The sequence below is a fragment of the Empidonax traillii genome, unplaced genomic scaffold (assembly GCF_003031625.1).
Source record: "Empidonax traillii isolate 1590-97213 ecotype Southwest subspecies unplaced genomic scaffold, ASM303162v1 scaffold936:size233247, whole genome shotgun sequence".
NCBI classification, from domain to species: domain Eukaryota; kingdom Metazoa; phylum Chordata; class Aves; order Passeriformes; family Tyrannidae; genus Empidonax; species Empidonax traillii.
Window position 1 is genome coordinate 60,675 of NW_020956129.1, and position 21,056 is coordinate 81,730.

General features: G+C 51.6%; 1 protein-coding gene across 1 annotated transcript; it reads left to right on the forward strand.

The window, feature by feature from the left end:
* The first annotated feature begins 25 nt into the window (after window positions 1–25).
* Window positions 26–19,180, forward strand: TUBGCP2 (tubulin gamma complex associated protein 2). Its single transcript, XM_027903137.1, has 18 exons — window positions 26–61; window positions 486–649; window positions 1,431–1,559; window positions 1,841–2,020; window positions 3,015–3,174; window positions 4,173–4,380; window positions 5,398–5,597; window positions 6,561–6,750; window positions 7,020–7,165; window positions 7,781–7,961; window positions 8,913–9,093; window positions 9,282–9,454; window positions 10,911–11,039; window positions 11,514–11,634; window positions 13,083–13,226; window positions 13,769–13,897; window positions 14,308–14,471; window positions 18,856–19,180. Exons 2-18 carry the CDS (start codon window positions 500–502, stop codon window positions 18,959–18,961), a joined length of 2,691 nt encoding a protein of 896 aa, XP_027758938.1. The 5' UTR covers window positions 26–61; window positions 486–499; the 3' UTR covers window positions 18,962–19,180.
* The last annotated feature ends 1,876 nt before the right edge of the window (window positions 19,181–21,056 follow it).

Sequence of the window (21,056 nt, forward strand, 5' to 3'; positions counted from 1 at the left end):
GCGTGCGCGCAGCCAGGGACGCGCTTCCCGGCGCCCGCGGCGGCACTTCCGGGAGGGACAGGTAGGGATGGGATGGAGCGGGATTGGGATGGGATTGGGATGGGATGGGATTGGGATGGAGCAGGGCGGGATGGGATGGAGCGGGGTTGGCGGGGGGGGGAGGGCTGAGGCGCTGCCCAGGGCCCGCTCCGGGCGATCTGCCGTGGGGCGCAGCGGGACCCGATCCCGCTCCCATTCCAGCCGCTCCCGCAGCCACTCCAGCCTAAACAGCACCCCGACCTTGGCAAACCGGGAGCGTGTCCGTGTGCCTGATCTGTGGATCCGCGCTGTGCCTGCCTGACACAACCTGTGCAGGGTGTTGTTGCATTAAACTCCCGGGTTGTTGTGGCGATGCCTCGCTCGGACTCTCCCGTGTCAGCATCAAAGTTATCACTGAAGTAGCTCTGCAGAATTCCCAACTCCCCGCCCTTCCCCGTGTCCCGCAGGCCGAGGGGGGAGCATGAACGAGTTCCGGATCCACCACGACGTGAACGAGCTGCTGAGCCTGCTGCGGGTGCGCGGCGGGGAGGGCGCCGAGGTCTACATCGACCTGCTGCAGAAGAACCGCACGCCCTATGTCACCACCACCGTGTCCGCCCACGGCGCCAAGGTCGGCACCCCCTCCCGGGGATGGGCTGGAGGAGGGGATCGCGCCCACCATCAGCAGATTTGCGGATGTCACCAAGCTGGGGGGGGAGTTGCTGGAGGGCAGGAGGGCTCTGTAGAGGGACCTGGACAGGCTGGAGGGTTGGGCTTATTCCAGCCCCAGGGATGAGGTTCAGCAAGTGCCGGGTCCTGCGATTTGGCCACAGCAAACCCTTGCGGCCCCACGGGCTGGGGATGGAGTGGCTGGAGAGAAAGGGACCTGGGGGGTGCTGGTGACAACAGCTGAGCAGGAGCCAGCAGTGTGCCCAGGTGGCCAGGAAGGCCAGTTGATCCTGGCCTGGATCGGGAATTGTGTGGCAGCAGGAGCAGGGAAGTGATTCTACCCCTGGACTCAGCCACTCCTGGAGTGCTGTGCCCAGCTCTGGGCCCCTCAGTTCAGGAGGGATATTGAGGTGCTGGAGCAGGTCCAGAGAAGAGCAACGAGGCTGGTGAAGGGTCTGGAGCACAAGTCCTGTGAGAAGCAGCTGAGGGGGGCTCAGCCTGGAGAGGAGGAGGCTCAGGGGAGACCTCATCACTCTCTGCAACTCCTTCATGACCAGGCATACTTCTATGACCATAATGCTGCTTTTCATTGTTGCTTTTAAAAGCAATCCACCAGTCAAGCTCCAAGTGCTACAAAATTGCTAATTCTGTCTGAAAGTCTTCGTCTCTGTAGCCTGAGCTGCACGTTTGCTCCAATTCAATTTCATTTTACTTGTAATCGATAATAATGTGGTGTTTTACAGGTAAAAATAGCAGAGTTTACTCGAACTCCTGAAGATTTCTTAAAGAAGTACGATGAGCTGAAGTCTAAAAACACGAGACATCTGGATTCTTTAGTTTACCTGCTGTCAAAACTCACTGAAGACAAAGAGGTTGGTGTCTCCTTAAGAAATGGGTGTTGAACAGTAGCAGCAGTGCAATGATTTTGAGCACAGCTGATGGTGAAATCCGTAGAAATCAACAAATAACCACTTCTAGAATTATTAAAGCACTACTGAGAATTACACCGCTCTTGATATAATCCATGGAAAACTGGGACAGAGAGATCTGTGGTGGGATTCAGCACAACAAGCTTATGGTCATGTGGTTTTTGCTTCAGTGTGTGCTGTCCAGCACTCACAAAATCTTTCCTTTCTTTTTTGTGTATGTACAGACACTCCACTACCTGCAACAAAATGCTAAAGAAAGGGCAGAACTCGCAGCAAATGCAGCAACCAGCAGCACCACCACAAATTTTTCCGTCCCCTCGTCTGCTTCCAAGATGTCCATGCAGGAGCTCGAGGAGCTACGGAAGCAGCTGGGCAGTGTCACAGCCAGTTCCAGTGCACAGCAGGTACAGAGCTCTTCCCAAGCTTTGGGCACAAAATCCTCCTTTCTGTTAGGCAGATCATATTGAATCTGGGTGCTATTCTTAATAAAAAGTGGGCCCTTCTCTTTTTCAGTCAGTTAAGGTCAAGTTCCTTAAGGTTATTCTAAGGTTAAATTCACAGTTAAACTCTTCCCTGTGAGGGGCGGCGGGGGGTGCTCAGGGCCTTTGAGTTATTAAGGGCTGGGACAGGAGGGCATTCCTTGGAAGGAGCTCTGCTCAGCCACTGCCATGGGGAGCCTGTTTGAATGATTAACCACTCTTTCAGTGAAGAAATTCTTCCTAATATCCAACCTAAACCTCCCATGGTACAGCTTGAGGCCGTTCCCCCTTGTCGTGTCGCTTGTTGCCTGGGAGAAGAGGTCCCTCCCAACCCAAACTTCACATTTCTCCATAATAAAGTCCTGTTTCTGTTAGGGGAGCTGAGGAAATTGGGGTCCTTCCAGCAGATCACCCACACAGGGTGTAAATAGGAAAGTAAATTGAACCTGTGCATGTCCCATTACACACGCACACATCTGTGGGGTTTAAGAAATGGCCTTTGTAAGCCCTGTGTTTGTGCTCTTGGGGCTCAAAGTGTTCACGTAGGTTGTGCATCTCACAAGCCTCTCCAGCTGATAATTGATCTTGCACTCCTTTTAATTTAGTGTCAGAGACCCAGAGCTGGGGGTGGAAAGTCTTTCAGTCTCTAAGAGCTCACTTCCTTCACTGACTCCTACTCAGAGTGAAAAACTCCATCATTTTCTCTGTGGGTGGATTGTCTGGGTTGCATTTGGCACTGAGTTCAGAGGTGTTCAGTGCCCCTGGAGTAGGATGTTTGTGCTTACTGCTTCTGGAAGGAGTTTGCTGCTTTCCTGTAACCACTGTCCATTTCTGCTTGAAATTAAAAATTCCTTGGCCTACTGATAGTCTCCTGGTTTTTTTTTTTCCCCTTCTCTCTCCCTCTCTCTTTTTCCAACAGCCTCTTGAGCTGACACGAAAGATCCTCCGAGAAAAGCAGAACAAGAAGAATTCTGGTCAGCCCATTCCAGTGTTTCCATCCTGGGTGTATGAGAGACCTGCACTGCTTGGGGATTTCTTAATTGGCACCAGTTTAAGCACTGACACAACAGTACCAATAGGTATGTGATACACAGAGAAAGCTGCACTAACTCGTAGTGGTTTGTACTCGCTCGGAAGCTGTTCAGAGGTTCCCACTCAGGATGGAAGCTGAACCTGGCTCCTTGCACCCTTCAGGTGAAGAGCAGGTTCAAAAAACCCGAAATATTAACCCAAACTTACTTTGTTCACTATGCTGAATTCCCACTCCATGGGATCTAATCCTTTTTCTCTCTTGAGTCACTGCCTCCATAAAATGCAACTGTAGGAGTATCACATCTACATTCTCGGCTGAAAATGTTGTAGCTGTGCCTGACAAGGGAATATTCATCAGTCCAAAAAACTCCTAAGGCTGTAACAACCTCCCTGATTGTTACCTTGGTTCATGAGATGAGCTTTGCTGTAGTTGGAGTCACTCTGCTCCCTGATCTTCTGATGCACTTGATTTTATATATATATATATATATATATATTAAAGGACTTGGGTCCTTTATACTGCTTGCAGCTGGTTTGCAGTTGACTGCACCATTCAGAGACTCCACAGTTCGTAGCTCACCTGCAGCTTTTGCTGGGCTGGCATTTCTTCGTGTCTGCATTTGAGCTGGTCTCTTGACATTTGAATCTTTCAGTGGAGGGGAGCTCTGGGAAGTTGCTGATGAGAATGGAACTCCTTGGGTCCAGTATAACCGAGCCCTTTAGGGCGGAAGGATCAGCAGCACGAGCTGTGGGTGGTGTTCTCTGGGCACAGGTGCTGGATGTGTAGCAACCCCCTGTCTGCTGGGATTGCTTTGGGCATGAATGAGCAAAGGGTTGTTTTCCCAGAAAGCAAGGTGGATTGTCTTGGAGTTGACCCAAACTCAGTTTTATTTCCCTACACCCTGATGTGGTTTTGTGTGATGTCCCTTTGCTCTCTTTGGGGTTTTGTGTCCCTTCCAGGCTGGAGGTACGAGAATGAAATGAGTGGATGGTCGGGTTGGCACGTCCTGACTGTGCCCCTTTTCCACCCTCTCTTTGGACACAGGTACTTTGCCGCTGGCTTCCCAGGAATCCGTGATTGTGGAGGACTTGCTGTATGTCCTGATTGGCGTGGATGGGAGGTACATCACAGCACAGCCTCTCGTGGGCAGGCAGAACAGAGCCTTCTCAGTCGATCCCAACTTGGACTTGTCCATCAAGGAGCTGGTGACCAGGATTCTTCCTGTGGCAGCGAGTTACTCTGCTGTCACCAGGTACCCAAGCTGCTTTTTGTCAGAGGAGGAGGTTCTCCCTTGAGCATAAGGAATCTGTCATGCTGCAACTGTTAACTTCCAAGCTTAATTTAAACCTGTGGGGATATAAGATGAGTGACAATTTATTTGGGTTGATTTTAGCTACATTTCCTTGTGCTGGGTCTTTCCTTTGTGCTGCCAGTTTGCTTTTTCGTTCCCACGCCTTTGTTTTTTTTTCCAGACTTGACCTTGTAAATTAAGGCCAAGTGCAATTGGGATCTGCTCAACTACTCTGGCTTGTCTCTTCCCGTTAATTCCTCCACGCTTTCCTGCTTTTTGCTCTCCTCTGGGCATCCAGGACTAGACAACCTTTGTGCGACTCTGAGCAGGGGAACCTACTCTTCTCACAGCTACCTTAAGTAGTTGTCGGAAGGTCTTGGCATAAGGTGCCCCTCCCTAACAGCAGCTGTTTGCTGTGCAGTTTCTGCATTTGCTTCAGAGTCCCTAAAAGATCAGCAAAGAAAAGAGAAGCATTTTTAGGAGGTGACTCATCCAACCTCCTCTACATATCTCCTTCCAGATGATATGCCTTGTGTTCAGGGGCATCTGTCTCTCTCTCTGCTAACATGTCTGGAGCCATCTAAATCTGGTCAGACGAATCCCTGCTGTGCCATGTGGTGTCAGAATCCAGCACCAGTGCTTTGCCCACACATTCCTGCCTCTTGGGATCTTTTCCTGGCCTTGCTTATGCAAGGACAACCACCTTGAAAATCGTTCCTCTCTCTTTCTGCACCGTGGTTTTGCAAATGATTTTAGTTCCCCTGCAATTGGAGAGGAAACATCTTCCCGCAGCTTTCCCTGCCAGGAAGTGTACAAGTGTATTCCCCATTCCTGCTAGGAAATAGAGAGAGGGACTGAAGCTGAAGACCAGTGTGTTTTCCAGCACACCTGCGTGCTTGTGCAGTGTCCTGAAGGTAAAATCCCTGAAAACGTTGGAAGTTGCCCTGCCTGAAAGAGTTTCCGTTTTGCTTTTTGCAGGTTTATAGAGGAGAAGTCTTCCTTTGAGTATGGACAGGTGAATCATGCCCTGGCTGCTGCCATGAGGACTCTAATCAAGGAATACATGATCCTAATTACCCAGCTGGAACACCTTCAGAGGCAGGGACTTCTGTCGCTGCAGAAGCTGTGGTTTTATATCCAGCCCACAATGAGGACCCTGGAGATTCTGGCTTCGCTTGGTAAACTCCCCAAATACAGTCATTGCATTTTGACAGCCTCTGAGCACTGTGCAAAGCAGCAGTACAGGCAGGGCATGGCTCATTTTAATTTTCCGTTTTATTGGAGGAGAAAGCCAAGGGGAATTGTGCTTGCCAGGGCACTGCTCTGTTTTTGGAGAGCTGTAGAACCGAAGCCACCCTTTGGAGCTGTCAGGAGGCACATCTATGTCCTTTACCTTCACAGCCCATGCCCTTCCCATCAGCTGCATCCACCACTGCTGTCTCTACTCAGCTTCTTTCCAAAGTCCTCTCCAGCTGTGTGGATGTACAAAACACACACTGGTTCCACCAGAACTAATCCCTGGAAGTTCCCAGTCCAACCCCTTGCTTACAGCTACTGCAGGTGGCTCAGGTCCATGCAAGTCTGGACAATCCCCCACCACTCTGGACCCTTTTCTATGACTTCCCCACCCTCTTTGTGAACATTTCTTTCGGTTTCTCCAACTGGAATTGCCCTTCTTGTACCTTTTACCCTTTTGGTATTGCCCAGTCCTGGCCTGTGCCATTGCACGGTGTTGGTCACAGATGTGAGAATACCTGTGCATTACTCAGCCCAGAGAATTTATCTGGACTTAAATATCTGTTCAGATTTCCCTAATAACCTCCCTAAATCCTGGTGTTTGAGCCATATGCATGGCAGTGTTGCAGTCAAGAACAGAAGGGCTTTAAAGATTAGAGGGGTTTCAGATCACTGGAGTGTGTGTTTCTTCCATTCCCACCTGGAAAGTGGATCTCTACACGTTTTCCGCTCAGCATAAGAGGCTTTTGGACTCTAAGCCACAGTGTATCCTGTGTCTACCTGAGCTCAGTTCTCCTGCCCTGGAAGGTTTTTGAGTCTGGGGACCGTTTGGGTTTGGTTCTGGTTTTTTTTTTCCAGGACATTTCAGGATGTGAATGCCTCATATCTGCATTTTTAAATTCCAGCCACTTCCGTGGACAAGGGTGAGTGTATGGGAGGATCCACCCTGAGCCTGCTCCATGACAAGACTTTCAATTACACAGGGGACAGCCAGGCCCAGGAGCTGTGCCTGTATTTAACCAAGGCAGCCAGTGTGCCTTATTTTGAAATCCTGGAGAAGTGGATATATCGAGGCATCATCAATGATCCCTACAGGTAAAGAACAGCTAAGGGGTGAAAATGAAATGCAACAGCTGAGAAACACTGATCTTCCCTCTCGAGTCTGCATAGCCTGGGGAGGGGGGGGCTAGAACAACCCTATCTGAAGTTTTTTTGGGCTTTTGTAGAATCATTGAAGCATTTCTCTGTGTTCAATAGTTTATGCTGCATTTAAGAGACCCTATTGCCAGTTTACAGGGGAAAATAAATAAATAAATCCTCACTGTACCACTTCCTGCTTCTAAACATCTGCTTTCACTGTCCAGCGAGTTCATGGTGGAAGAGCATGAGCTGCAGAAGGAGAAGATTCAGGAGGACTACAATGACAAGTACTGGGACCAGAGATACACTGTTGTTCAGCAGCAGATTCCCTCCTTCCTGCAGAAAATGGCTGACAAAATCCTGAGCACGGGTAGGTGCGGGTGCACTTCTGGTGTGAGAGGAATCTTGGGGCAAACATTTGTGTAAAGGTGACAGAGATGTCGTCAGGCCTTGCCAGTTCACGGAGTTGCCCGGCGGAATTTAAGGGAATAAAAGGGTCAGATTTAAAAAGAACCCCAAGCCCTGTGAATAAAACAAGGCATGGGAAGGAGTCCAGCAGCAAGGGGAGCTGTCTGTCTCACTGCTGGTTTGTGGGGAGGGCTTTCCAGCTCGATGGAGCTGGGCAGCTGAGGTTTGGCACCACCTGAGTGCTGATTTGAGGGGTTTAAATGAAACAAGCAACCCGATGGCCACCGTTGTCCTTGTCCAAACCCCTCTGAAGAGCAGCACCACTGCAAAGTTTCAGACCATCTGCAGAGATGTTTTGTCACCACTGGGAAGCAAAACCGTTCCTCAGTCTCCTTAAATGTGATACACCAGGTGCCTAATTTCAAATTCTGCATCATCTCTTGAAAGGTGTGTGAATCCTTCCCAGCAGAACTCGGTGTAAACATTTTGCAGCATGTCTGGAAGGTGGTGGTGTGGAAGTTTCCCTGTTGGCTGTACAGTGGGGATGAATGTGGGTCATTCTTGCTTTTCTTTTTAGGGAAATATTTAAATGTCGTGAGGGAGTGTGGGCGAGATGTTACCTGCCCTGTGGCCAAGGAGGTCATCTATACTTTGAAAGAGAGAGCCTATGTGGAGCAAATAGAAAAAGCATATAACTATGCTAGCAAAGTTCTCCTGGATTTCCTGATGGAGGAGAAAGAGCTGGTGGCTCACCTAAGGTTTGATTTATCTCACTAAACGCATGATTTCTTCTGATAGGGGACGCTTTGTAGTTACCCCTCTTCTCTTGGGATGTTATCAGTTTGTTCTCTCTGCTTCTGTTGGGAAATTTGACCTAAAATATAAGATTGGGCTTTTTTTTTACCTGAGGAGTGAAAAAGGAGAAGGTTAAAATCACTGGAATGTTGAGTGGAGAGGATGGGGGGGGGGGGGGTCTGAGGTCCAAATTCCCATGAAGGCTGCTGTCAGAACTAGGTCGGGGCTTTGTCTAACCCAGTCAGATCAGGAGTCTGCATCCACATTGTGTTAAGGCTGCGAGGGTCCTATTTTTGCTCCAAAGCCTGCAGTTATCATGTGTGATCTCTGGGTTAATCCTCAGACTCACCCCAGAGCTATCTCCAGGTTCCAGGCCCAGTGCAGTTAACCCTCCCTGGTGCCATGTGGAAATTCGAAGTTTATGCGAATAAACTGTTATAGCAATAGTCTGCTAGAGTTAAAAAAATCTGCACAGGTGCTTGTTCACTGAGAGGAGTCCAAGATTCTGCTCTGAACTGGGAGCTGCCCCTCAGCTGGATGTGCCCACCATGGAGGTTTGGGATTTGTTCAGGGTAGCAGGAGCCTGTGCCCAGCAATGTGTTGCATATGTAGGGATTTTTCCTGAGGTACATTTTTCAAGGCAAAAAAAAAAAACAGCAGCAACCCTGATCTGACTGCACAAAAGTCTCCTGACTGAGGGGGTAGGGAGGGGGAGACATCCATAAAAGACTAGTCTCCAGGTTGGTTATTTATGGCTGTGTGTTCTCTGGGAAGAGGAACATTCTGTGATCCGACCCAGCAGCCTGGTTGAATTGATTGCTTTTGTTCCCTTGGGTTTGATGTGGATTAACCTGGGCTTTAAAAAAAAAAAAAAAAAAAATCAAAATCAATTGTCCCTTCATTTTCTTGAGCAGATCTATAAAACACTATTTCCTGATGGACCAAGGGGACTTTTTTGTTCACTTCATGGATCTCACAGAAGAGGAGCTTAAGAAGCCCGTGGACGACATCATAACCACGAGGCTGGAGGCCCTGCTGGAGTTGGCCCTGAGAATGAGCACAGCCAACACAGATCCTTTCAAGGATGATTTAAAGGTAAGAATGGATGGAAGCAGGGTTTGAGCAGAAGGCCTGCCACGGTTTGGGGTGGTCTGTGTGCCTGCTGCTTCCCAGGTTGGTCTGATGACTGGGGTGTGACTCAGATCACGTGCGCTCTGTACATGCTGCACGGGATTTGTGAATAACCTGCGGGATCATTTTCTTTCCCTGCTCTTCCTTTATAGATTGACTTGATGCCCCATGACCTCATCACGCAGCTCTTGAGAGTACTGGCCATAGAAACCAAGCAGGAGAAGGCCATCATCAGTGCAGACCCCACAGAGCTCACCCTCAGCGGCCTGGAGGCATTTTCCTTTGACTACATCGTTAAGTGGCCTCTGTCCCTTATCATAAACAGGTGAGGTGACAGTCCATGGAAGTTAAAAAAGGCATGGGGTTGAGGCACATTTCCACATGGCAGAGTACTGGAAATCCTGTCTATTCAAAGTGGTGTTGTAAGTTTGCTGATGAGTAAGGAATGCTTTGGGATTGCTGAGTCCTGCTTGCCTCACTTGTACGCTCTGCATTATGGATTGTCTTTTCAGTAGAGTGTGCCATGTCTAAGGCGTGCTTGGAAAGTCAAATCTTCATTTGAAGTGGTGGGAAGACGTAGATCAGAGAATCATGGAGTGGTTTGAGTTGGAAGGGTTTGGTTTGGAAGGGATCCTAAAGCTCATCTCATTTCACCCCCTGCCATGGGCAGGGACACCTTCCACTAGCCCAGGTGGCTCCAAGCCCTGTCCAACCTGGCCTTGGACACTTCCAGGGATGGGGCAGCCACAGCTTCTCTGGGCAACCTGTGCCATGAGAATATGAACTCTCCCAAGAGGGGTTTACATGCAAGAATCAAACATTCCTCAAATCTGGAGAGCAGGGAAAAAAAATGCACTTTCTGGTATCCCTGGCTTGCAGACTCGAGGGGTACAGGCCGTTGGTAGGGTTACGATGGCAAACTATTTTGCATTTGATGGAGCTGTGAGGGAATGGTTCATTTTTCCACAGGGATATGCCTCTTGTTTGCCTGGAGAAACCCTGGCAGAGCCACTGCTCTGGGACAAGCAGCGTTGCATGAACAGGGTGAGGCGACAGATGTCGAGTTGCTAAATGCCAGCAACGAATCCGTCCCTTAATTTCCCCTCTCGAAACGCAGTGGGATCGCTTTTCCTGGCGACGTGACGCTTTGGGAATTGCGTCTCTGCCTTTCCAGCGGAGTGTGTCAGCTCTGAGGGGAGCTGTGGAAGTGAAAATAGGATTTGGTGAGGTTTCCTGAACTGTACTGACTGGAGCTCTGCAGACACCTACGCTCGAGTGTCTGAGCACAGACCTGAATCCAGTCCCCGGAGCTATAAATAAGCAGCCCCATCTGCTTGTGACAGTGCATTGCTGCTGGGGTAATGCTGCCTGTAGCTTGGTTACAGCTTTTTCTCCCTCTCTCTGGCAAATCCTGGTGAATTATTGGGTGATCACAGCAGCCTTAGCACAGTGGGTACAAGACCAGAGGCTTTCAGCCCTCACTCCCCCTCTGTGAGTGACCTCTGTGCATGGAGCTCGAGGGAGTTGAAGGAGGTTGGTGATGTACCCACCGGCAGGAAATACGGAGGAGGGACTCCTTGGAGAGAAATTCTTTTTAGGATGGTTACAAATGTGATTTTTTTTTTTCTCCCCCTTTGGTTCAGATTGTTTCAGTGCGATCTATGTGCGTCTGAAGGCGTGAGGAACATATTGTGTAAAGTCTCTTTACCTTTGAGCAGCCTCAGCCTTCACAGCTTAGTCTGTCAATCAAGAAACTGGATGGCTTTCTCCTTTCTTTCCAGGAAAGCACTGACAAGGTACCAGATGCTTTTCAGACACATGTTCTATTGCAAACATGTGGAAAGGCAGTTGTGCAACGTGTGGATCAGCAACAAGACAGCCAAGCAATTCTCCCTGCATTCAGCTAAGTGGTATGGCCTTTTTCTTCTTTTTTTCTTTTTTTTTTTCAGCTGGATCAGTTTTGGGTTTCCTTCTTGCTGTTTAGGTACATCATGACTTGGCTCAGATAGTGTTGACATGGAAAAGATCCCTGCAAACTCTCTACTGGCTCAGGGAGGTCAAATTATAACATTTTAGGTTTCACTCAGTAGTTGCACCAGTAAAATTGCTTTAATATTTAATATTAAAATTTTAGGCAAGTATTCAAAGGCATTGTCCAGCCTACAACAGGTTCAAAACTCTGACTCTGGTAATTGAGGGAAAGCCACTGGGATACGTGGAAAATAATCAGAGATGGTTTGCATTGACTTTATAATCCCTCTCACACTGCAGCAGGGAATTTGCTAGGACAGAAATATTTAGCTCTGCCTGGCTGTGCAAGCCTGGTGATAGTTCTTGGTGGCATTTGCTAGCTCTGAGCTGTGTGGGTGTGATTTCTCCCCTAGGTTTGCTGGTGCTTTCACACTGCGGCAGCGGATGCTGAATTTTGTGCAGAATATCCAGTATTACATGATGTTTGAAGTGATGGAGCCAACATGGCACATTCTTGAGAAGAACCTGAAGCTGGTGAGTGTGGGTGCTTGAGGGAAACTGGAATGAAGGTCTTAACAAATGTAATGTAGGGGAAAAAAACAACACCACCCTAATTTCAGTTACTGCAGGAGTCTGTCGGTTTTGTTGGAGGCACTTGGAGTGCTGCTGTTCTACATCACCTTTGTCAGTCATGTACCCCTTCCCTGTGCTGCATCCTCCTGTCTCTGTCCAGCTCACACCCTGCACCCTGTTATGTAAAGGCTTTTCTGCTGAACATTCCCGTACACAGAAGAAGGAGAACTGTGGAAAAGGACGAAGGATGCCGAGTGCTAAGATCATAAACCGGTCCAGGCATCTCCAGCTGATTCCTTGGCTGACTTACAGTCCCTCTTAAAAATGGAATCTGTGCTTGCTCTTCCATGAAAACACCAAGAACTGGGATGTTAGGACTGTCCAGTACTAAACAGGGCCTTCCTGATTCAGGTGGCTGTTCCACGTGTCTGTGACCATTGCAGGTGGGCAAGGCTGGAGCCCTTCTCCACTGCAGTGGCATCTGGGAGGGGCTGAGCTCACTTCCCACTGGATTTTATGCCTGTTGAGAGGGGACCTGGGCAAGGCATCATTTGGGTTCCTTTCACAGAGATACGATGTCCTGAGCTGTGGGATTTTCCAGGTATCATACAGAACATTTCAGGTTCACTACTCCAAGTAACTTCCCCAGAAGTTAATTTTTCCCCTAACAAAAAAAAAAAAAAAAACCTGCAAGAACCAGATTTCATCTCACGAGGGGCAGGCAAGATGCCTTAATTGTATCTTGGAGAAGAACACGTTCCCAGCTCACGTTCCACCTGCCTGTCTGAAGCCAGGAATGAGAAGTTGTTCTGAGCTTCAGGACATCCCATAATTGTACACAGCGAGAGGGGGGTTTTAGTCTGTCGTTTAAAACTCAAGACTGAAACAGCCCAATAAAGCAGCAGAGCTGGACAAAACCCTTACAGAATCCTTGCAGCACTGCATGTCCCAGTTCCTTATTGGCACCTGAAGCACATTTTCTGAATAACCTGTATGTTTTAAGCCTTTACATGTTTATTGACATTTAAGGTTCTTCGATTTGTTTTTCTCTTTTCCACTTATTTTCGCTGAGATTGTGAAGGTGGGAGTGGGCATGACAAGCACATTTAAAAGCAGAGGAAGTGCATGTTCATAAAGCAGATAACTCCATCCTTTTCCAGTGGAGGGTTTGGGGGATTAAGGAAGGCACAGTTTGGTTGAGGAGGTGATGTGACACATCAAAGGTTAAAAGCCTTTGAAGGCAATAATCAGTCTCCATCTCAGGATGTTTCTGGAAGTTACATGAGGAGTTTCTCACCGGAGTGTCTGAGAGATCCCTGTCAGAGCAGGGTGCTGGGGTACAATGCTTTGGAACAGTGCAGCCCATCAGCCCTGGTGTGGTTTGTCACTGCTGCCCCGTCCTGTCACAGGCATCCAACATCGACGACGTCCTGAGCCACCACACGAGCTTCCTGGACAACTGCTTGAAGGACTGCATGCTGACCAACCCAGAGCTGCTCAAGATCTTCTCCAAGCTGATGTCTGTCTGTGTCATGTTCACAAACTGCATGCAGGTGTGTACAGCCCTGCCAGCTGTTCTGGGACAGTCCCTTCGGTCAACCCCTGCTGTGCTCGGCGCCCGTGGACGAGCCTCTGTTCCCTCTGTCGGCAGGCTTTAGAGCCTGATGGCTCACACCCTCTCCCAGGTGGTTTCTGTGGCCTCTTGCTCCACAAAAAACTCTGTGCTCTCCTTTTTTTTCCGTGCTGAGATCACGTGAGTGGAATTCCCTCTCCTCAGCCAGTCCTGCAGGAGAATGTGGGGTGTGAGGGCTGTGGGGCTCTGCACAGGCGTTCTTTTGAGGGTCAGGGGGTTGAGCTCTTGGAAACTGGGCACACTCTGGCCAGCACCAGGGCTTTAAAAAACCCCACTTTCCTTTGTGTTTAGGGAGATCTGTGCATCAGCACGGTGAGTTCAGCATCAGAGTTGGCTTTCCTGGGAGTTCAGCGGCTGCAGGGCGAGCAGGACTGAGCGTCGTGCTTTGCCGTGGCGGGAAGAACGGGCTCTAACCATTTCTAACCATTTCTAACCATTTCTAACCATTGCCCCCCTTGCCAGAGGTTCACCCAGAGCATGAAGCTGGACAATGAGCTGGAGAGGCTCACCCTGGAGCACGGCACCATGCTGGGCCCCCCCACGGAGGAGGAGCGCGCCGAGGAGGCGGCCAAGAAGAAGCTGACGAACAAGGTGGGACACGGGGGGGGGGGTGGCTGGGCCCTCCCCTCTGCCTGGGGGGTCAGGCTGAGCAGGATGGTGCCCCACCTCCTGCAGACAGACCTTCCTACTTCCCAGAGCACCCCAAAAGCACGGTCTCTGTGGAATTGGGGGCAGTGTTGGAGCTTGAAAATGAGCAGTGGCAGCATGTGTTTGTGGATAACTCTGCTGGGTCTATTCGTGGATAACTCCACTGGGACCTACCCCAGGGTTCTCCCAGGCTGGGCACAGCAAGGGTTTTAACAGCTAAGGACTTTGCAACTGTCTCGGAAGTGTCGTGGAAGTAATTTTGAGCAGGTTAGGAAAAGGAGGAAATAATTGTATCTCCTCGGCAAGGGCAGATCAGCAAACCCCATGGGGCCTCTCTGCCTGTGTCTCTGCAGCTTCTAGCAGAGCATGCTGACAACCTCCACCTCACATCTGGCTTTGAAGCCACGATCAACAAGTTTGACAGCAATTTCTCCACACATCTGCTGGACCTGCTGGACAAACTGAGCGTTTACAGCACCAATGACTGTGAGCACAGCATGCTCAACATCATCTACAGGTGAGCCAGTCATTTTCTGTCTGTAACTTCCCCTCCTGTGGGCTCCAGATTCGGCTCAGGAATTGCTGATTATAACTGTGCATCAGTGAAAACACTGAAACCACGAGAAATATATGTATTTGTGAGCTCTGAGCAACTTGGTCTCGTGGAAGATGTCCTTACCACTGGCAAGGGGTTGAGTTTTAAGGTCCCTTCCAACCCATTCTGTCATTATACACTGCTTTGCATTTCAACCTAAGGCTTGGGAAAAAAAAAAAAAAACCCAAACACGTTCCTTTGGATTATGTGAAATTTGTTAATTAATATTGTAAATGCAGTGTAAGTTTTCCTGGGGACTGTCCCGCTGTGGAGACAGTGGATGCACTGATTCCTGAATGCAGCGTAAGTATTCCATGAGGAGAAAGCTGTGCAAGGGTTTGATCATAAAGTGGCTGTTTTAAGTTCACATGACTGCGTTTGTTTCAATAAGCAGCCTCTTGGAAATCGAAATTCCTCCAGAAATACCTAAAAGTCAGGTACACAAGATACAAGAGAGAGAGGAGGTGGCAGCATCTGGCAGGGCTGTCAAGGCTTCCTGGTACCAGCCTTTGCAAACGCTGTTTGGTGAAGTATTCCCGTGGGAGGCTGCTCTTCCAGGTGTCTTTTTCTTCTGAGAACTTCTTGTCCAGCCAACTACCACACACTTACACAGCCCCTGGCCTCCTGCTGGGGCTGGGAGGTGGTCCCAAGGCTGTCACCTCTGCTACCTTGGTGCTTCCAGGAGCGGAGTGCAGCCCACCAGCTCCCAAAGCACTGCAGAGGATGTCTTGTCTTCTTCCTTGTGGGATTGTATTCCTTATTTAAGGATACTCACGGGCATCTGAAAGGAAGTGCAGTGCCACAGGGCTGCTTGGTGCTCTGAGCTCTTCTGCTTCCACCCCCCCTGTCAGGGTGGAGCTTCCCAGCTCCAGAGCTGCCCCTGTGGGGGGGATGCTGAGTTCCCTGAAACGGGAACTTCAGGCTTCTCCACAGCCCTAGGAACTCTGCTTCACTCCCTCTCTGAAGTGACTAGAGTCAGAGGTCTCCTCCTCATCTTGGAAACTCTTTGAAGACTTCCAAGATTTCCAAGACTCGTTTTCGTGGCTGTGAGTGCAGGCCCCAACTGCAGAAGCGACTGCTGTTCCTTTCATTTCTAGCCAGGACTGCCAAGTCTCTTCAAATCCTTTTGGGAAGTGCAGGTGCAGCTTATCAAGGCCTTCCCAACATTTTGTATCATCTTTCATCTGCCTGGGCATCCTTGTTCGTCATCATCATCAGGCTGTTGTAGGTCACAGGCAGGATCCCCCTGTAGAAAAAGGGATTAATCTCTCACTCCTCCCTGGCTGCCATCGCTCCTGGGTGTCACAGGAGCATCCAGAGTCGGGCTGGGGCCCATCCAGGCAGGAACATTTACTCCTCCCCAGTGCTCCAACTCTGCCTCCTGCTTCATCCAGCACTTACATTTTTATCAGTGCCAGAACAAGCTCTAACAAAAAGCCCGCTCTCAGGTGGCTAACAGGTGACTCCTGAGCTGGGAGACCTCTGGAGCCAGTTCTCCCAAATATGGAGGGGTGGGGTTTTGCAAGCAGCACTTCCCACTTCGGGGGAAAGGAGAAGTGTGGTGATTTCAGGGCATTGAGCAAACCCAAGTGCTGTTGCCAAGTGGTTTACATCGAGAACGTGATCTGAGCTGCATCCAGCGGCTCAGGAGTGGGTCTGGGTCCTTTGCCCCCCATTATTTCCGTACCCCAGTTCCACTGAGGAAGTACTGAGTCTAAAGTCTCCCCCATCCCAGTCTGGACTTGTCTGGAACCTCCTGAGTCTTCACCAAGACGTTGGACGTAGCTGGACCTCTCCTGACAAACATTTCCTCGGGGGAAATGGTGGATGTTAACAGGCCGTGGGACATGGGATGTGCCTTCCCACCCCTGCAGGCTGCTCAGGAAGGGTTTCGAGGGTGGAAGCCCCACGGTGGGTGCCCAGGGGTGCCATTCAGCTCTCATTCAACCGGTAGGGATTATTGGCTCCAGGCCTGGGCTCTATGGCAACAGGAACCCGAGAACCAGAGCGGAGACGGTTGCCATCTGAAGTAACATATTTGACAGAGAGATGGAAGAGTTTATAAGACACACCAGTCTTTTTTTATAATTTTTAACCTTTTTATAGGGACTGCTTTTCAAAGGTGATCGTCAGCATTTCACGTAGATAGCAGAATAGCCCTTTATTCACAATTGTGGTACTTGCTCATCATTTATTTGATCCTGGTTGATGTTTATTCAGTTTCTAGTACTGACTAACCGAGGCACAACTGTTTATTTTGTTTGTGGCACCAAACAACAGATGATGGAGATACAGGGGGTTTCCTTAAGAGCTCACAGGTGATTTGCAGATCTCCGGTGTGCCCAAGTCCTGCTCAGGTGCCTCATAGAATCATAGAATATCCTATGTGTGGGAAGGGACCCCCAAGGATCATCCAGTCCAGCTCCTGGCCCTGCCCAGGACACCCCAACAATCCCACCTTGTCCCTGAGGGCGTTGTCCAAATGCTTCTTGAGCTCTGGCAGCCTTGGGGCTGTGCCCACTGCCCTGGGGAGCCTGTTCAGTACCCAACCACCCTCTGGGGGAAGAACCTTTCCCTGAGATCCAACCTGACCCTGCCCTGGCACAGCTTCATGCTGTTGTGTCAGGAGCCTTGGCTCCATCAACAGCAGTGCTGACAGAGGATTGGCAAGTGCAGGAACTCTCCACTTACTCCTCCACGTCCCAGGGGTGAAAAGGAGAAGAATTAGAGCACAGAGGGCTTTGACAGAAGGGTGAAGTTCACATTCTTAGAAATCTTACCATCGGTGCGGTTTTCTGACATCCTTCCTTTACCAGTTTGGAGGAAACTGAGCTCAGAGTAAGTCACTGGGACACGTGAAGCGATGCAGACCCCAGTGAATAGAAGTTCCAGCCACAAAGGAAGAAACTGCAGTGCAAGCAGGTTTTCAGGCAGCACCACGCAAATTCTTAACAAATAGCTATCACAGATCATTAAAACCTGAAAACAGCTGAAGGGGAAGCCAAGAACAATCTACAGTTCACCAATAAAACAGCTTTAGAAACGGGGCAGGCCCTCAAAGCAGTGATGTGGGCGAGTCCTGGCCTTGTGTTTGAATCAAAACTTGGTCAGTGCACTCACCTCAGTGCCAGGTTTCCCTGGTACAGTTCCTGAAGGACGAAAGCAGTGTTAAGCTTTTCAACCAGGAGAGAGCAACAGATAAATTCCATCTGTCGAGGCTCTGTTTTCTGCAGGCACCAAAAAATGTCAAGGAACAATTTGTTGCCGTTCGTGTGAGGTTGTTAAGCAACATGAAACTCAAATATTGTGCCCATTCAGTTGGTATTGGAGCAGCCTAATTTGAGATATGGAGAGAGGAACTTTGGTGTGATTCACAGGCTTGCACTGAGTCAGTGTCCCAGGGCAAATGAGGGTAAGAGCTGCACATGCCGTGGTTGGTTTGGGATCTGCCATGGGAAGTTCGCAGCGGGGTGTGGGGCTGGGTGGTCCTGTGGCACCTCTTAGGATTATCAAGGAGACAGGATTGCAGTATCCCTGATGTTGCCTGTTTTGGAGAGGTGTTTACAAGTATCAGCAGCACCTGGTGGTTGTAGCTGAGAACCTTCCAACCTCTTGCTTTGTCTTGGTGAATTGTGGATCCGTGTGAAGCATCCCAGTGTTAGCAAGGAGGTGGTGGGGATGGAAACCACAACATTTTGTGGTGGTTACAGGGGATAATATGTGGATTTCCTATGGGAATTAGTACCAGAGTTCAGTGGTGGTGGAGTCTGGTCTTGATTTGGCACTGACCAGGCTCCCCAGGGCAGTGGGTACGGCCCCAAGGCTGCCAGAGCTCCAGGAGCGTTTGGACAACGCCCTCAGGGACAGGGTGGGATTGTTGGGGTGTCCTGGGCAGGGCCAGGAGCTGGACTGGATGATCCTTGGGGGTCTCTTCCCACTCAGGATATTCTGTGATTCTCTGGTGTTAAGGAGAGGTGTCTGGGAAGGCGCTGAGACTGAGGAGCCCTTGCGCTGCCACCTTGTCCCCAAGTGACGCTTCAGCAGCACTGTGAGGTCGAGCCGCGGCTCCAGAGAAGAGCTGAGAGCATTTGGTCCCTCCCGATGTATTTGGGACGTAAGGCACGGGTGGCACTGAGCCTGTTGTCAGGGGACAGGCACACCAGAGGTGTCACCCACACCTGCAGCGCAGCTCAGATGTCCCTGCCTCGCGGGGCCAAGTAGGGCAGGCGGGGCCGGGGCTCTCTGCGGGGGCCCTGGGGGGGTTCCTCCACAGCCTCCTCCACCTCCGCTGTGTTCTGTCTCCCAGGTTGGACTTCAACGGGTTCTACACGGAGCGCCTGGAGCACATGTCGGCCGAGCGCAGCCAGAAGGCAGCGCCGCTGCTGCCCCGCCTGGCCGTGCCCGCCCAGTGAGCCGGGACCCCTCCCCTCCGCATCCTCCGCATCCGCAGGGGGAGCTGGAAACCAGCACAGGGCTGTCCCCCAGACACGGGGGAACGTTCCGTCTCCTGAGATGTGTGTAACGAAACTTGTTCTTCCGACTGGCTTTTTGTTAATCCGTTTTGTTTTGTTTTGTTTTGCTTTTTACTGTATTGTACAGTGATGTGCCGGTGTGTTGTAAAATAAATTTAACGACAACAACAACGACAAAAAAATCGGGGTTATTTTGTCTGTAAACAGAACCCAGGGTGCAAGTTATTGTGGCTGCCCCATCCCTGGAAGTGTCCAAGGCCAGGCTGGACGGGGCTTGGAGCAACCTGGGCTAGTGGAAGGTGTCCCTGCCCATGGCAGGGATTGGAATGGGATGAGTTCTGAGGGCCTTTCCAACCCCAACACTGTATGGGCTGAGCCAAACAGAGGAGTTTCAGGGAGTCTTAACGAGAGTCGTGCAGCTCCAAACGTTTCCTGAGCCACTTGGGGAGCAGGTGAGGTAGAGGCTGGAAGAGAAGTGTCTCCCGGGGACAAGGGGAAACCAAGACACGTGCCGGGGGCCAAGGGGCCTCAGGGACAAGAGCGGGAACCTGGGGACAGGTGGTGAGGGCTGTGGGCACAGGGCTGAGCGCTCCCGGTGCTGACCTGCCCTTCCTCGCTCCTTCACAAGGACCTTTGGAGTGCCCTGGAGGGAAGAGCCGGGTTGTCTGTGCTGCGTGGCCCAAAGCTGGACCTCCAGGGAGAGGGTGGAGACCACCAGCGAGCACCGAGTCTCAGCAGGAGTCAGAGATAGTTCTGAAATGCTCATTTTTTTAAATCAGTGCCCCACGCGACCCCCAAGCCGCCCCCCCAGATGCCCAGTGGGCGATCCCCCACTGCCCCGCGCGGCCCGGGATGTCCCGTGGACAGCCCCCCGAGGCCGCACATCCCCGCCGCGGTCCCCCCCGGTCCCCCCCGCCGTGGGCGGCCCGTCCCGCCCGCCCCGCCCCGTCCCGTCCGCGGGTGTCGGTGAGTCACGGCGGGCGGGGGCTGCCGGCGGCGCGGCGAGCGGGGGCACGGCGGGACCTCCGAGCATGGCCCCGCCGATCCTCCTGCCGCTGCTGATGCTGCCGGCGCTGCCGCCGATGCTGCTGCTGCTGCCGATGCTGCTGATGCCGCCGGCCCGAGGTGAGAGGGGGGTCCTCACGGGACGGGGCGGGCGGGGAGTTCGGGGGACGTGCGGCAGGAGCCGGGGGTCTTCGGCTCGGAGCAGGGATGGAGGCACCGGGGTGGAGGCACCGGGGCGTGGGGATGCTTTCCCCCCTCCAGAACGAAGGCTCTCGCGGGGGGAGAAGTCCCGGGAGGGCACCGCTGTCCTCACCGCCCCGAGGGCAAGGATGATGGGGAAGGGGCGCCTGGGGCCAGGCTCGACCCCACGGGGACGCTCCCGGTGCCCACCGGCCCCGCTGGTCCGTGGAGGCACTTCGGGGAGGCGAGGGGGATCGGCCACCGGCGGCCCGCGGCGAGCCGGGAGTCGCCCGTGATTCAGCCGGTGAGGGGGCGTCTGGCTCCCACCCGTGGGCGAGGACCGTGGGCACCCCCAGACCGCGCACCGTCCGACCCCGCGGTTCGGAGCTCGCGGGGAAGGCGAGGGGTTTATGGCAGAAATTCTCCGCTCCGACATCCAAGGAGAGGCTGGGAGGGGGCTGAGCCACCCCGGCACCAGCCGCGCTCCCAAACAGCCCCCACAGCCGCCAGACGCCGAGTCACACGCGGTGGCATCACGATGGGGAGCTGGAAAACCTCCCTCTGTATTGGCGCACCGGGGGCTCGGCGGGGTTTTCCGGCCCCAAAGGGACTTGCTCTCCGGCAGGTGATGCTGAGCTGTCCGGGGTGGGGGGGGGGCGGGTTGGAGCATCCCCGGAACCCATCGGGGAGTTGTGTTCCCAGCAGGTATTTCAGGACTTGCTATTTGGGCTCTTCCCTGCACTCTCATTTTGGCCACTTCCATTGCCCCCTGGTTTCAGACCCAAGGGAACAGCATGAAGCTGTGCCAGGGAAGGTTTAGGCTGGATTTTAGGAAAAGGTTCTTCCCCCA

Coding starts and splice junctions, on each gene's coding strand:
- TUBGCP2 (XM_027903137.1), top strand. CDS start 500: ATGAACGAGTTCCGGATCCACCACGACGTGAACGAGCTGCTGAGCCTG. Junction 5,598..6,560: donor GGAGATTCTGGCTTCGCTTG/GTAAACTCCCCA, acceptor TTTAAATTCCAG/CCACTTCCGTGGACAAGGGT. Junction 7,962..8,912: donor GAGCTGGTGGCTCACCTAAG/GTTTGATTTATC, acceptor TTTCTTGAGCAG/ATCTATAAAACACTATTTCC.